At 49.7% G+C, this 16,252-nt stretch overlaps 1 protein-coding gene across 1 annotated transcript; it reads left to right on the top strand.

Annotated features, from left to right (window-relative positions):
• The first annotated feature begins 3,801 nt into the window (after positions 1 to 3,801).
• LOC141743080 (extracellular tyrosine-protein kinase PKDCC-like) lies at positions 3,802 to 14,390 on the top strand. Its single transcript, XM_074586804.1, has 8 exons — positions 3,802 to 3,820; positions 5,383 to 6,128; positions 6,329 to 6,451; positions 8,574 to 8,845; positions 9,979 to 10,058; positions 10,153 to 10,257; positions 11,954 to 12,130; positions 13,510 to 14,390. The coding sequence occupies exons 1-8, from the start codon at positions 3,802 to 3,804 to the stop codon at positions 13,611 to 13,613; spliced, it is 1,626 nt and encodes a 541-aa protein (XP_074442905.1). The 3' UTR covers positions 13,614 to 14,390.
• The last annotated feature ends 1,862 nt before the right edge of the window (positions 14,391 to 16,252 follow it).

Genomic DNA, 16,252 nt, shown 5'->3' with positions numbered 1-16,252 from the left:
TCCCTGGGGCACTGCATGCCAGCTGGGTGCTGGCACAGGCTCTGCCAAACCCTGTTGAGCAGCTTCGGGCCACAAGTGCCCAGGAGACCCAGCTATGGCTGCCAGAGGGTATGAAGAAGCTGGGGGCTGCAGCTTTCATGGACAGCAGAGAAGGGCAATTTTTCCTTATTCTGGGGAACAGAAACATGTTATTTCACTTCTGGGCAAGCAGTCATTATCTGCACCAAGCACTCTGCTAGGGACAGTGGCCGGTGAAGCAAAAAAGCAGAGCAAGGTCTGTCTCCCCTTCCCAATGTTCTTCCCAGCTGCTTGTAGGAGCAGTTCCTTTTCTTCTTATCTTGTTCCTGGCTCTTGGGCAAAGCAAAGAAAAATCTGGAAAAGGCTGGTGGTGTGTTTTTTCCCTGTGTGCCCCCCCAGGCAGGGCCCAGCGCAGCCCCATGTGGCATGCCTGGAGGCTGGATGCAAAAGGGTTTCTCAGTTCACGTGGAACTGCAAAGCCAGGCTGCTCAGGATGGCTCCAGCCCCTGCACCCTGCAGGTAGGAGCCTGCCCTCCAGCAGCTCCTCTCGCTTTCACCCTCCTCAGATGTCCACTTGCAGGGGGACAGGAACTCTTTGGAGGCAGCCAGAAGCTCAGCTGGCAGGAGTCAAGGTAAGCAGCTGACCCCAAAGGTTGAGGGCACTGGTGACAACGCTCACTCCCAAGTCTTTATCAGAGGTGTCTGAGTTTTCTTTCTGTTCTGACGGATGGCTCCTGCACGTTTCTTTGATTCCCTTCCCAGACCTATAAACTCTTTGCCACCCTCTTCTGGATTGATGCCCAGGACTTTCCCCCAGGATTTCTCCCCACGTTTTTTATGCTAACCCAAGAGCTTGATCTTATCCCTTTTATATCAGTGTCATAGACTAGAAACAGGGAAAATGCTGCTGCCTAGACCTCTTGGGACAGGAGGGAACCAGTCAGGGGACATACACCCAGAAAAGCCTCTGTCTTTCAGAGGATGGCAAACCTCTTCACCGCTGGCATGGGAGACAGAGACCCTTTCTCACCCCCAGCTAGTCTGGAGCACATCTACACCTCATGTACAAATTCACATTTCCAGGGAGAAGCGCTAGTTCCAGGAGGAAAGTGGGAAAAATCACCGCAAGTTTGCATGAGAAGAATATCATCCTAGCCCTTGCAGGAAGCCAGGAGAAGCTCAGAAGCACAAGATTCAATCACAGCCAGTGCAATTATAGCACAGCCTGATGTTTTCTGAACGGTGGACAACCTTCTGCTCCATCTATAGCCTCTGGCGGAATAGATGTAGATAAGAAAGTATAAGATACTGTCCTTTATTGCGGGAGCCAGGTATGCAGAGCAGGGATCAGGATATTTCGTTGCCTTTCAGGCTCTTTTATCCCTTTATCCAGCCATGGCCAGCTCCTAGTTGTGTTCTTTACCACAGCAGCTTTAAAGTGCTGTGCTAGGCGTGTGCAGCACATTTAATCACCGTATCTTCAGAAAACCCGACGCTCTTAGGTCAGGCAGAAACTTCCTTCTGCTGTGTTACAAGAGAGAGATGGGATGGAATGGGATGGGATGGGCTGTGCTGGGTCCAGCAGGGCTGTTGCGCCTCCTCTCAATTTTCCCACAAATTGCAACATCTTGTGTTCTTCTGGACTTGGGGACAAAAGAAGCACTTTTAGACAAGGAATAACATTTCCTCACTGAGGCAGTGGGAATGCTCTTCACTCCTTCAGTGATATCAGGGACAAGGGAGGCACCAACGGGGTGGGGGAACTGTCCCCAGTGGGACACTGCGATCCTGGCAGCATCTCAGTAGGATCATTTTAAGGTTTCTCCACCTTGCTGCCCATGCCAGTGCTTTGATCTGCTCTGCAGGATGCTTGATGACATTATTTATAGTTAATCACTGCTTGTCTTCCTTGTGGTAAGGTTTGGAGGCTGCACCCAGGTGATGCTGAAGCTGAAGGGCCCTTTACTCTGTTTTACTCCCTGTGAGTTCAGTTTCTTGCCGTAGACTCACGGCCTCTCAACTGCAGGTACTGCGAGTCAGGAGGCTCAGAAGGAAATAGAAAATAAAAGTACATAAAGAGGCCAAAGCTAGCAAGCTCAGAAAACTTTCTACAATGCCTTCCCTTCTCACACAAGATCTCTCCATGTGACATGTCTGGTGGCAAGCCCTGCCCTGCTCACCATGCCCACGTGTGCCCATGCGTGGGGCCCACGTGGGTCCATGCAAGGTAGCGAGTATTTTTCATCTGTCTCTGAATTGATAGTGACGGGTGTTTAACAAAATGGGAACTACTCACTCAGGTATTTCCCTTCCAAGCCCTGCAGCGTCTCCTGGCCTTGTCCTGCTCCGCTATCCCGGCAGGCTCTAGGGTGGACACAGTCAAAGCTATCTGCCTTCCACTGTGGTGAGCAGCTAGACTCCTCCCTGACCGAGTTTTCTCTCTCTGTGTTCAGCCCTTCTTTTCTCGCTCCCAGGGCCTACAATACACACGAGCTCTGCTCTGAACTTGGTTTTGTACCCTCAGAACAAATCACCTTCTGATCCTCCTTCTGGTTCAGCCAGCACAGGTCCCCAGAGCTCCTGGGAGTGAGATAGTGCTCAGGAGCAGGACGTCCAGCTCTTCTCAAGGACTGGTACTGTTTCCCCCTCTCTCTTCAAAACACTTAGGTGACATCTATATTAACAAAGGAAATATGCCCAGACCTTTCCCTGGCACTGAGGTGGACTGGCACAGAACAGCTGTGTCTATTGAGCTCTCTTATCCTTCACAATATGGTGGTCATGTGCAACCTGTGTATCAGGAATGGTGTCTGGCTCATCTTGACTCCCAGATGATACGCAGAACTGTCAGGAGAGTGCTAGTGGCCAGGGGCTAACAATGTGACTACGGGGAAGATCAAGTGCCAGTGACCTAGGAACGTACCTGGCACTTTAACTTTTCGCGTCTGTACTGCTCTGAAGACTGTTCTTCTTTAGACCCAGTCTGTACTGGTAGGCCAACCCTAGTTATGTTAGGCCATTTAGTTCCAATACGGAACTTCTCCCTCTCATCCTTTCCCTTTAGTTCCGTGCCCTCCTTCTCTCAGCAATGCTCCTCTCTTTTGCTCTGGAAACATCACCACACTGATGCCTTATGCTCCAGCTGTCCTTGTCCTTCTCCTTTGGTCCATCTATAGGATTTGCTTCCTATCTATAGTGCCCCCACACGGAGGTCTAGCTGAGGGTCTTGGACTCTTTACCATGTGCCAGCGTCCTCAGTGGACCAGTGTAGGACAAGTTGTTCCTCCAGTACAGATCCATTGTAAAAATATTAAAGAACTACATCTCAATTTTCAAAGGGACTTTATTCAATTAGCTTCGCTCTCACTCCATTTCCTCAGAAGATAACAGCACTGTAAGCTACAAGCAGATACTGGAGCGTCTCCAGTGCCTGAAGCACCAGCAGCATCCAGCAAGAGATTATGCTGGATCCAGCCTGAGGATCCTAGCAGGGGATACTGGTGCCAAGCATCAGGGAAGAGTCCAGCTCCTCGGGCTGTTTTCAGCTCTGCTGGTAAGGGTTGATCCTTGTCTCGCTCGCCCTCACCTTCCATCTCTTCCCTCCTCCCTTCCTTTTGTTTGCACAAATCCTCCAAGGAACTAAAGGACACTCAAATGGCCACCTCTTCCTCTGCTAACTCCTTGCTGCAGCCCTTTGCGGTGTCCCCCATGTAAGGTGTCAGCTCGATCAGGTGAGGTCACCTCTTGTGCTGTTGCCTGCAAGAAGCCTTGCCCAGCAGAGCCATGGTCTTGGCAGGAATCCGTAAGTGCTACTATAAAGCAAATAAATAATCGATCATTATTATTTTCATGTATCTGTGAGTCCTCTCTAATAGGTCTTGATATTATTACGGTGCCGAGGACAGACTGAAATTAGATAATACTACACTCAGCTGGCATCTATTCCCTTGGAAACACAGGTGAAAATGCATTTGATAGCTCTCCGGTGACAATGAATATTCATTAATATGACACAGACGTATACTTGATTTGAAAATAAGGACAGTAATTAAAGAGCTATTAAGGTTAAAAAGCAACAAAGGAAATTCAACTACCAAAAGAGCTGTTCTGGGATCAGCCTCTAGCCTGTACGTGCACAGATAAGCACAGGCAGCCTGCGATTTTCTACTTTATTTTATGTATCGGCAGACCACAGGGTCTGCCTTCCCTCCCCAAACTCTGTCATCTGGAAATCGATGGTTGGACTAGATGACCTTAAAAGTCCCTTCCAACCCAGATGATTCTATGATTCTATGAAACGTCCTGATGAATTCAGGGTTCATTTTTCCTGCTGTGCTCCGCGGCAGTGCTGCTGCTCGCACCCTCTCTCACAGGCTGCTCCAGTGACGTTGAACCGACAAGAAGCGGAGGGGAAACTTCCTGCAGGCTTTTGGGAAGGAAGATATTTCTAAGCGATCGCTTATATTCACTATTTCTACTAAAATAGTCTTGGGGATCACCGGTCGTCATAGCTGCCTTGCTGTAATCTCTGAAAATCTCCATCCCGCAGGCTGAGACCTTTCAAAGGCGCGGGGTCCTGGTTTGAGCGACACGGGACTAATTCCTCTTTCAGTAATTTTACTTTTCAGTAATGACTCTTCTAACGCCTGGTAAAACTGCACTTTTAGAAGACTCTAGCATCTGAATTTGTCAAAATAATTACTTTATAGCCAGGTACGGTATGCAGGTTTCAAGGTCTCGGTGTTTTTGAGCTCTCCAGGTGCTCGGATGGGGAGAGGCAAGACCCAGGCACTTCATCCAAGCTGCCAAAAGGATTATTTCATACCACGGACATCACATTCAACATAAATTAGAAAGTTTCCTTAGGAGTTCTTTCTCTTCTTTGATGGCTGTGACCCTGAGAACTTCTTGCCCCGCTGCTGGGCCCCTGAGCCCTTCCCTTCCTCCCAAAGCCATAGCACTCGCAGTGTCCCACATCTGTTGTCAACTGCTGGGATGCACAGCTTCCTACGGATATAATTTGCTGAGTATAATCCTTGTGTATTTTATATTGATATCGGGATCAATATGGGTTCTTTAGTGTTATTAATGTTAATTTGCTAGTCTTATTCTATTAAATCTGTTTATATTTTGACACTCGGGTTTCCTTGTTTTTTCCTGATCCCCCTTCCCGGGTGGGGAGGAGTCATCGAGTGACAGGATAATTGTCACAATAAATTGATGTGGGTTCCTCAAACCATAACGTGGTATCTCAGTTCTTACTACTTTTAAGCCGTTTCACCTCCCTCGGCGGCATTCTGCGCTACCTTTCGGAGGACTGACGAAATTCCCGCCCGTGAAATCCCCGTGTTTTGCTGGGAACAGCCCCCGTGGGAGGGCTGGGAGGAGACGCACCCCTCGCTCCCGGCACCTCCGCATCCCACCCGGGGACACCCCTCCCAGCCCCGCTTCGTCTCCGGGACGCTCGGGCGGGGTTGGGGGGTGGGTGGGTGGAGGGGGTCCGGGGGAGGCCGCCCGCCCGTCCCGCCCCCTCGGCGCGGTTCGCCTTCCCGTCTCCGCGGAGCGGGAGCGGCAGAGCGGCCGGAGCCCGCGGCGGCGCAGCCCCGCTCCCCATGGCGGCGGCGGCGGCGGCGGCGGCGGGGCGGGCGCGGCGGGGCGCCCGGCTGAGCGCGGTGGCCCTGCTGGCCCTGCTGCTGGCCCTGCTGGCCCTGCTGGCCGGTCGCGGCGGTGAGGGGCAGCCGGGCTCCCCGCCGCCGCCGCCGCTCCCGCTGCCGCCGGGTTTGCGGGAGGAGCTGCGGCAGAGGCGGCGCGACCTGCGGCGCTTGGCGGCGGGCGGCGGCGGGGAGGCGACGGGCGGGCTGGGCTGCGGCGACCTGAGGCTGGCGACCGGCGTCAGCCTGCTGGGCTGGGGCTTCACCAAGGTGGTGGCCCGGGCGGCGCTGGCGGGCGGCGGGGCGGTGGCCCTCAAGTCGGTGCACGGGTCGGGGCGGGAGGTGCGGCAGTGCGTGGAGCGGTACCGGGAGCCGGCGGGGTGCCGCCGCCTGGCCGCCTACAAGCTGCTGAAGGAGGTGAGGCTGCTGCAGCGCCTGCAGCATCCCGGCATCGTGCAGGTACGGCGGGGAGCGGGGGCGGCGGGATGCGGTCCCTCGGTGCGGAGAGCTTTCGGGGGGAAGGGGGTTGTGCGGGTTTTCCTCCGTACCGGCGCTGTGTGGGTCTTCCGCGGGTCCCCCCCGGTGTTGCCCCTCGCTGTCCCCGGGCGTCCCGGACCTGCTGGCATCGCTCTGACAATCGCTCCTTCCCTCCCCGGCAGCTGCACGGTCAATGCTATGATAATAGCGGAGATGCTGAAATACGGGTCACAGCTATGCTGGAGCTGGGATCCCCCCTGGAGATGATTCAGCTTCTGCAGACCCCCTGGGAGGAGAGATTTAAAGTAAGAAAACAAAACAAAGGGAGTTTTATCAGTCGCTTTTAGGCCGCAAACTGGGTAAATGCGAAGAGCCGGTGGTGACTGCTGAGGCAAACGGGATTGTCGTGCTGATGCTCTGTTTGGTCCCGCAAATTGTGCTTAAATCAGTTTGCTTTTACTCCTTTTAAGTCCCATTAAAATAGCCCGAGCCTGGTGTCTCGCCGTTCTATCCCTTCTCTTTAAAGCGGTGTTAAGAGAGCTACTTCTGGGAGGAAATGGCCACAAAATCTTGCTCAGGGCTGGAGTGGTGTTTAATACCCGGCATTACAGTATATTTCTAGTTCTCCCTCTGTATTGTTCCACTCCACGGAGGGGTTTTCCTAGCGAGGCCCCTCAGCAGGCTAGGTCTGACTGGGGAAAGCCACCCTGCCGCGCTGTGAGTCTGTTGTTTTCAGTGCATTATCTATTTTAGGCAGCAAGCTGAGCAGCCTGTCTCTCACCATGTGCTTGTATGAATGTTTCTGATCTTAGCCCTTTAGGTATTGCTGTACTACAAATGCTACTAAATTACTTCCCTCCCACTGTAGGTGCTAGGATCGCATCCCTGTTAGTGAGAGCTGCCTTGTCTCCTAAGCATCCCCCGCGCAGGGACTCTTCAGCTCCCCAGGAACACAAATGACTTATGACATGGCACGTATTTTGGTTATAGTTTGTATTACAGTTTGCCTTAAGGTCTCAGCTGGGCGTTCACTACTAGTTGTTTGGTTCCCAGGAGGAAAGAGAGGATCAAGTAGAAGCGTGGGTACCTTAATGTCAATAAGAAATGCTTTGGGCAAAATAGAAACACGACGAAAGTCCCAAAATCAAATCCCTGCCTGCATGCGGTCCGCAATGTTGAAAAGGATCCTTGCCATCCAAGCCAGTGTGGCAACTGTGCTCGCTCAGCTGCGGGATGTGAAGCTGGGATTCTTATGATTGCTTCACTAATGAAGTTAAAATAGCGTCAGAGCTTCCAGAGTAATTTCTTTTGGCCTGTGGAGTTCCACTTTTGCTTACAAACTGTTCCATACTGCCTTCGACATAGCTTTCCCAGCACCTCATCTTCTCGAATGTGCCCAAGTCCCTGTAGTGCTAGAAACCCATGATGCTGGATTAGCTGGTGGTGAGGTCTGGTACGATGGTATTAAGATTTTAATAATCTTTTGACTGTTGAAGACACTGATACAGGCGGAACTTACACCGGCACTGCCTAGTCCTGTTTCCTAATTAGGGCGTCTAAACGGATGGGATTCCCCTCTGATGAGCCACATCAGATAGGAGCAATTGTGTGAGCTGTTCCAAGTGAACAAACCCTCGCGCCTGCACAGATCGCTATCGGAGGCAGCGAGGGCTGGCGTGGGTCTGCCTGGCACAGCTACCGGGCAATACAGTTCGGCTGATGCCAGGGCTCCCGATACTGAATGCAAACTGCTGCAAAAAGCTACTGGAATAAAGTGATGGGTGCAGTATAAACGCACTCTTCTAGCTCTGGTTTGTTTGAAAGTCATTTACGGAGCCTTCTGCTGGGGCAGGTATTGTCTGACCTTTCCCTGCGGCCAGAAAGTTGACATAAAAAGCAAAAGAAGCTGGCAATAAATGCGTTGCATGCTTGGGCTAATTCTTCAGAAGCACGATTGTGTGCCCAAATTCATACTGCTGAGTGATGCAGCAAGGCATGAATCTGGTATTAATGACCATGGAGCCCCAGTCTGTAGGGAGCAGCATGGGGGAAGGGAGGGGAATGTATTAATTCTATGCCAGAGTGGGAAAAAACCCTTCTGATTTCAGCTAGCAAATCAATATAGCTCCTGAAACATGAAGGCTGCTATTGTTTTCTTTCCAGCTTTCTCCTCTAGTTCCTCTAATTGCAAATGTCTCTTTTTGTGTATGAACGTTTTTAAAAAATGTTGCTAAACTACTTACCAGGCAAATCCTGTGGCAATGTTGATAATAAATTTTGTAGCATACATATAATTACCTTTTAAGCATTATATGCTTTTTTTTTTGCCTTTAATGTCACTGAATGCCCTCCCCTTTGTTCTCCTTCCAATTTAATAGCTGTTTTTCATCTATTTTTCCCCATGCATATTCATCTTCTCTTTCTCAGATTTGCCTGAGCCTTGTGAAACTGCTGTTTTACTTGGCACATTCCCCCCTGGGTTCAATAGCCCTCTTGGATTTCCAGCCGAGGCAGTTTGTTATGGTGGATGGAAACCTAAAAGTGACAGACATGGATGATGCCAGCACTGAGGAACTGTCATGCAAGGAAGATAATGACTGCACACTCGACTTCCCTACGAAAAGCTTCCCTCTCCAATGCTCTGCAGTTGGGAAATGCAAAGGAATAAATGAAAAGAAGAATCTTTTCAATGCGTATCGGTACGTCCAGCGAGATGGGGGGGCAGAAATCTGGTGTGGTTGAGCTCACACACTGCCACATATCCTCTAGCATCCCGCATTTCTTCCATGCAGTGATTCCCCCCTCACCTCTGTTGAAGGATAGTTAAGGATCACTTTGAAGCACGTTTATGTTCCTTATAAGGCAGGAAAATGTAGTTGTTGTGTGGTGGGAGTGAAGGCATCTTTCTTCTGCTGCTCCCTTTCCCCAACGCCCTCTAGAAACTTGCCCCAAAGGTTGCACCTGCGAATTTAGTGTTTGCCAAACAAGCCCTGGCACCTGACATCCACGGGCTGTGTTTGCTGCAAGCCATGTGGCAGCGCGGGCTCCCCGCCAGAGCCCACCAGCTTCGAGCCCCGTTGTTGGGAACAGGCTAGCTCACTCTTCCCTTGAACTCCGAGTCTCCCTATGGGCACCCAAGGAAGAGCGATGAAACAGGTAAGGGGCCAGGGGCTGAGACTCCTGCGGCACTTTGTGTGGGCCAGCAGCTGAAAACGATGACTTCCACTCACCGTTGATGCTTGGTGGGTCATGAACTGGTGGAAGTCTTGGCAGCTGGACTTTTGCGCAGAAGGACTTCGTAACAGAGCCTGAATTTGCAGGACTTGGTGTTAAAGAGCAAACCTCTGCACAGATTATTGTAGCCTCGCAGTAACGCACTTTTCTCTTGTAGAACAGGAGTTTTCTAGAAGGTTCAGGGAATGAGCGGTCCCGCCTTTCCAGGGGTAACAAGAATGCCAGACCTTCTCAGGGCAAGGGAGAGGTCTTGCATGAATCTTTCATATAGGTCTTTTTTTTTTTTCTTTTGATGGGAAATGCATTGCTTAGTGCCCAAAAACGGCCCCAGGGAACGAGGGAAAGCTCCGTTGCATGAGCCTTTCCAAGGCAGATTTCACCCAGCGCCTGGCCACGTGCTGCGCTGAAGGACCAGGCTTTCAGCCCAGCTCACAAGAGCGGACTGAGAGATGCCAACGAAGTGCTTAAATGTGGCTTCATAACCAAAGCAGACTTACTAGTTGTGTATGGATATTCGAGTCATGGAAAAATGTAGACAACTTAATCACTAGGGAAATTAAGCAACTGTATTCTAATCAGCCTGTGGGATTTTTTGCAGGTATTTTTTCACTTATCTTTTGCCACACTCTGCGCCACCAGCTTTGCAGCCCTTTTTAAGCGATATTCTGAATGCAACAGGTACCAGCTAATATTCATAAACTTCTTTATTAGGAGTCTCTAAATGGTATTTCATGGAATTACTCGTCTTTGTCATCTTTTTCTTTAAATGTAGGTGATTTACGATATGGAATAAATGAAACCCTGAAAGCTTTTGAAAAGGTTTTACACCTGTACAAGTCTGGGCTCTATCTGCAGAAAAGGCCTCTTCTTTTAAAAGGTACATGATTTTGAATGCTTTAAGTAACAACTACTGGAGGGAGCAAGAAACTTGGTAACTGGTCAAATTCTGATCTCACATACATTCAGGCAGTGTATAGTCACTAGGAAAAGCACCAAAAGTATCTTTTTTTGAGCAGCCTTTTGTTGTTTTTTCATGGGAGCTATGCATGATGGCATTGTTTTGCAAAGCCGACAATCTGGCCTACATATGGACATATGTTCACGCTGCTTCTAAATACTCTTCTCATAACGTGCATCAGTGTTTCAAGTGAGTATATTTGGGATAGCTTAAGCAACCAAACCAGAGTAGCAAACTGAACGTCTCCTCTCTCTCTTCGGGGTTGTCTTCTCCTGTGGACCAATAGGTCAGTTTTCCAAGCTGATGCTGAAACTTCTTGTTTCACTTGGTGGCTTCTGCCTGCTGAGCACAGGTTGTTGTGGGACATACTGCGGGGAGGTGACTACACCAACATGAATGAGACACAGTAGTTGGGGCCTTGGTGCCCTCTAAATTTCTTTTTTCTGAAGACTATCCTATTGGACCTGTGGATGGATAAATGAGCCTTTGTGAGGTGCACTCCTCTGAAAAGGACCCGTTTGATGGTAGAGATGAGGCTAATCAAAAAGAAGGCTTCAAAAGTCGAGTGGTCACTGAGGCTTACATTTTCCTGAGCCTTCACTTGAGATGGTGGTGTGGTCATGGTGGCTTGCAGAAGGAAATCTCTTTACTTATGAAAGAACTGGAACTTGTGAAAGAACAAAAATATTCAGTCATTTGCACTGAAGGACCAGCAGCTTTAACAGGAATTACTGGTGTTTTCCAACACCACCTACCTGATGGCTTTGCAACTGTCCCAGTAGCAATGTGCCAAAATGATCACCATCCTAGTGGTGTGGGAAGGTGGGGAGGGACTCTTAGCAGTCAATGAAGAATAGCCTGAACATCACCTGCTCAGGTTTGTCAGGTTTTTTGTATCCAAGTGGAGCAGGATCTGTCCTTCCTTTTGCCCACTGGCATTCCTAAATCTCCTGTACCTCTGGGTGGCACCATGGTGGGTGGGTCAGTGTGTGCCCAACGTAGCTCAGTGCTCGCAGGTCATCGGTGTGTCACAGATCACAGGATCTGTGATGAGCTGGTTCTGCTGTTGGGGCTGAGGTGTAGGAGAGGCCGTTGTGAGGTTGGCTTCTCCAGAGAAGAAGCGAAGGGTCGGTGGGTCTGCGCTGCAGCCTCCCCTTCTCACCTACCCCTGCAGTCACTCCCCTGTGCCTTCACCCTTGAGAGCTCTTGTATCCATGGGTGAATTGCTGTCCTGTGCTCCATAGCACAACCAAAAGAATTTGGCTTTCTTTTAACTTTGCAGCTCCACCCACTCCATCTAAGCAGGTCAGTTCAATCTGTTACTATCACATTTCCTTTCCAGTGCTGAGACACTGGAACAGGTTTCCCAGGGTCGTGGATGCCCCATCCCTGGAGATGTTCAAGGCCAGGCTGGATGGGGCTTTGAGCACCCTTACCTGGTGGGAGGTGTCCCTGCTCATGGCAGGGGGCTTGGAACTAGATGACCTTTAAGGTCCTTTCCAACCTAAACCATTCTATGAGTTTCACTGAAGTGCAACATGCTAAGTGTATAATGTGACTAGTCTCTGAAAGTGCACTTAAAGAGTTTCCCTAAACACCCTCTTTCTGTTCCCAGACTACATCTCCCTAAAGGGCTTCCGAACAGTGGAAGGAGAAGACTACAAGTGCTGGCCCTCCTACAGCCACCTGGGATGCCTGCTCTCCGTCCACAGCGCCGAGGAAGCTGCCGCAATTTGTAACTCCCAATCCCAGTGTCAGAGTTTTATCATCACCCAGCAGAGGACATGGACAGGTGAGCCCTGGGCACATGCAACAGGATGCTGCCACGTGGTCCCTGCTTCCTTGGTCACGAGCGGGGATGATGCTGCTGCCCTCCTCCATAGTGTCTTGAGTCTACGGGCGCATATAAAAGCCGCCTTCCCTATTCTCAAGATCAGATGGCTGCTGCAGTGGATATCCAAGGATCCCCTGAATATTTGCTAAGACACGCAAGGGAAATTATATTCTCCTTCTGCAAGTTCCTTTCCTCTACAAATTTAGCACAGGACTGCTAGGTGTATATTGTTAAACAGTTACTTGTTTCATGCAGAGATGGCTTTGCTTTGGTGTTAGGCTAGACAATTCCTGTGGTACGTATGGTTTGCAAAAAGCCATGGGGCTTTTAGAGATGAAAGAAGCTATGTAAAAGAAGGTGGTTACTATTGCTATAATTAAAAGAATCACAGCTCACAAGTTGTTATCCCCTTTATCAAAACTAAAGCCCCAAACCAATGGATTTCCAAAATGTCCCTATAATTAGCTCTGATTATAGCCTCTTACAGTTAGCGTGTTTTCAGAATTATTATAAATTACCTCATTCAGCTGACACTTCAATCGTGGGCTAAATTGTTACTTACAAAGTGCAACACTAAATGAGGTAAATGAGTGTTTTCATTCACAATGGTGCTGAAGAATCACGTCTTCTTGGCTCGCATGACATTTAAAAAAAAAAAGCCCCAAACTACCAAACCCGCAGCTTTTCCGTGGGTTCGTGTGCCATTGGCATGTGGCTAACTAGTGACATAAGAGCGCTTGCACTTGATGCAACATAAATCTCTTGGAGCCGGTTCTACACCAGCCGTGGATTGTGTGATGCCTAATGCATCACATCTGGCTTCCTCGCTGGGCGGCTCTTAGTTCCTGGCTGGAAGGAACCCCGCTTAAAACAGCGGTGGGGATGCAGAAGCAGCAGCGCTCGGGACAGAAGACCCTTTCTGCAGGTCGGATGCGGATTCCTGCCATCCTGCACCGTGCCTGCGGTCTCGTAATGTTTCCCTTCCTGACGTTTTTCTTCCTCGCGTTTTTACAACGCGTTTTTGCAGCCAAAGTTGCTAAACGCCAGTGCCTAACTTTGCCGTTTGGATTAATGAGAGCTGTGGGAACGTGCTATTCTCTCTTAGGGCAACCCTGTAAAGCAAAGCAAGACGTAAAAGCCTCCGGGGCCCAGTTGTGCGTTCCTTGTGCGCACTCAGTGAGCATCTGGAATTTACTGGGAGTGTAAAACACATCTATGGCAGGGCGGAGTGACCCTCTGGTGAGCGAGCAGTATGTCCCTAGTCTTTTGCAATAAATAGCATGGGTCAAGGTGAACCCGTCTCCTCTATTAAACTTGTATTTTTATTTCCTTTCCAGGACGCCCGCTCGCCTCATTTCAGAGTAGCCTGACTGATTTAATACCGGATGCTAATGCCGTAGTCTATATTAAACGATCGGCTTCCTCAGGGAAAAGACTTTAAAGACAATGAGATCACATAGTATGGTCCTGGGAGGAACAAACCACTGGGGAGAATTTCGTCTGCTGAAAAGAATTACATATTTTATTTTGCTTTGGGATGGGTTCTCTCTGCCAGCTCGGAGTCAAGTGCTGCTGTCTCCTTGATCAAAGCTCAGATTTCTCATTGCAGCCCCGCTAGCTTCTTTATCTGTTCCCACACTGCTGTTCTGCATAAATGCTCCCAGTTTTAGTCAAATGTCGCTAGACTGTGCAATGCCTAGCCTTGCTGCTTCGGTAACCAGCTTGTCAGCCAAGAAATAGAAATAGCTGCAAGGGATCTGGCTTGGGTAGGCTTCGTTAGTTCAGTCACCTCCAAAAATCTATGGATAACGCACCTTGGAGAAGGCAACGGCTCCTTCTGCAGCTGCCGACCAGGATTTCATACCACTCCAAATCTAAAGGACTGGATTTCAGCGGTGGATCAAGGTTGCAGGGTTGGAGTCCATAATCAGAGGTTGATGATGGGGGTGTTCTTCCAAGGAGGGTCCTGATTCAGGTCTTTCCAGGGCAGGGGAGGGAGGTGGTGTATAGGTCAACTCTGGAACCAAATGTCTGGATGTTTGGATGCAGGATTTGGGTTTGATGCTATGTGATTTGTAATGCCAGCTCCCATGTATCAACCTTGAAGGTTTTTCTCTGTTACTTTCCATGAAAGAGCGAGTCGTTCAAATTATTTATGTATAAGGCGTTACTCTGTATGATAAAGAATATGTTTATTCTAAGCATGCTGTGAAAAGTTTTTCTCTTTGTCTTAAGTCTTTACTACAACCAAAAGAACAAATGCGAGTGTTCCCCACCTTCAGCTCACCTAGCATCATCACCCATTCCTGAGCACAACCTGTGAGTGTGCTCAGCAGCGTACGAATGCACCCAGGTCTCTTGGACACTTAGATCTTGGAGGATGCTTTGTGGCTGCACTTGCAGGCTCACAGGCTTGGAAGACACAGTCTGGTCTCAAGAGCCTCCTGCATCTGCCCTTTGCTAAAAATGTAGCTGTGGCCTCTGGAAAAGAGGTAGGGGTTAGTAACATTGCAGGCTGTAAAAGATGTCAACGTGATGTATCACTCCTGAGAGTGCCTGGAAGCACTGACCATACGGTACCTCTTCTTCTGTAGCATGGTTGGGGAAAGCCCAAACCACCACTGACCTCCCGTCCCACAAGGGAAGGTCCCTGGCCTTGTGTAGGAGAGCCGCGATGGCTGCAGCCTCTGTGCGATGCCGCTTTGAGTTTTCCACATTGCCCACTCTGCTGGGTGGAAACGATGGCTCCCAGGATGTTGCCATTGACTCCTTGTAGCCTACCATGGTGTGGCTATTTCCATGTGGACCTGGGTACCCCCCTGAGTAAAGGTGCCTGAGCTCTGGCCTGGCGTTGTGCTGTGTTTTTCACGGTCTGGTCCTGTGTTTCCTAGTGCAGGATCTCACCTTTCAGCTCATTAGTACTCCGTTAACCCACAGCAATGCCCTTGCATGAGGGCTTTCTCATGCACTATAACCCCTGCTGCTCATGCTGAGGCTCAGGGACTCCGATAGTGATATCAATTAATGAGAATTCCTAGTTAGCACAACAAGAAGGCTCTTCTTAGTGATGGCCACATCTCTGCGGGCTTTGTGAAGGCAAGGCTTTTTAAATGGACAGCCACAGACCGTTCTCTCCATTACAGTGGGTCCTGTGGAAGTTGAAGGAAAGGTCCTGCCGGGGGTCCGCTGTTGTTTTACATCGACCCCACTGAGCAGGGCTTCAGGCATCCGCTGTGTGGGGCTTTACATTGGTGAGAGGTAATGAGAGTTTATTCCATATCTCTCGGCCTCCTGAGATACAAATCAGAAGTACATTCCCGAGAGCAAGGGCAAGGGCCAGCCCGGGGTCACTGCAGAAAGGAAGAAACAGCGAGAAGATGCAAAAGTTGAAGCGATTCCAGTTTGCGTGAGAAAAATCTTCCCATCCTAAAAATCTCTCCAGGTAAAAAAAAAAATCATGCGACGCTCCTTCCACCTTGCCGATTTTTCCGTGAAGCTTTCATGGTATGATTGCCTGCAAGGCAGCCAGGTCCAGCCCCTCAGCAGATGGTGCAGGGTACAGAGGTGTCGCTTCTATAGAGGTAGGTTCCAGCATCAAACCTGCGGTTAGAGCCTGGGAGCAGGGATCGTATCATCCAGCCTGGAAAGTTTTGAGCACATGGTGCTTAACAAATAATAATATTAAAAAAAATAAAATCAATAAAAAGGGAAGTCAGGCTTCAAAGAATCCCAACGCTCCACCTGGTGTTGCCACAGAGAGTGGCTTTTGTAGGACATTTAGTCCACCCCCTGCAAATGAGAAGGGGCGCTGTTAGAGCCCATGAGCACATTCAGCACGCCGGCATGGATAAATAGTGAGGGCACAGGCACACATTCGTGTCCCATTCTGTTCATGTGCCAGAGACTCAGAAGATGCTGCAAATACGCTGGTAAAAGTGTACGCCCCGATTCTCCTCACACCTCAGCACAGCTCCCCACAGCATGTAACACCTGGTGGGCCTGCTGGCTGCAGTCTGATCTGGGGTGACACCTGCAAACGCTGAGTGAGAGAAAAAGTTTTATCACCCCGCTGCATCTAGA

Source organism: Larus michahellis, chromosome 4 (genome assembly GCF_964199755.1).
Source record: "Larus michahellis chromosome 4, bLarMic1.1, whole genome shotgun sequence".
Classification (NCBI taxonomy): Eukaryota; Metazoa; Chordata; class Aves; order Charadriiformes; family Laridae; genus Larus; species Larus michahellis.
The sequence above is the reverse complement of the archived record's forward strand: the minus strand, read 5'-3'. Positions and strand labels throughout refer to the sequence as shown.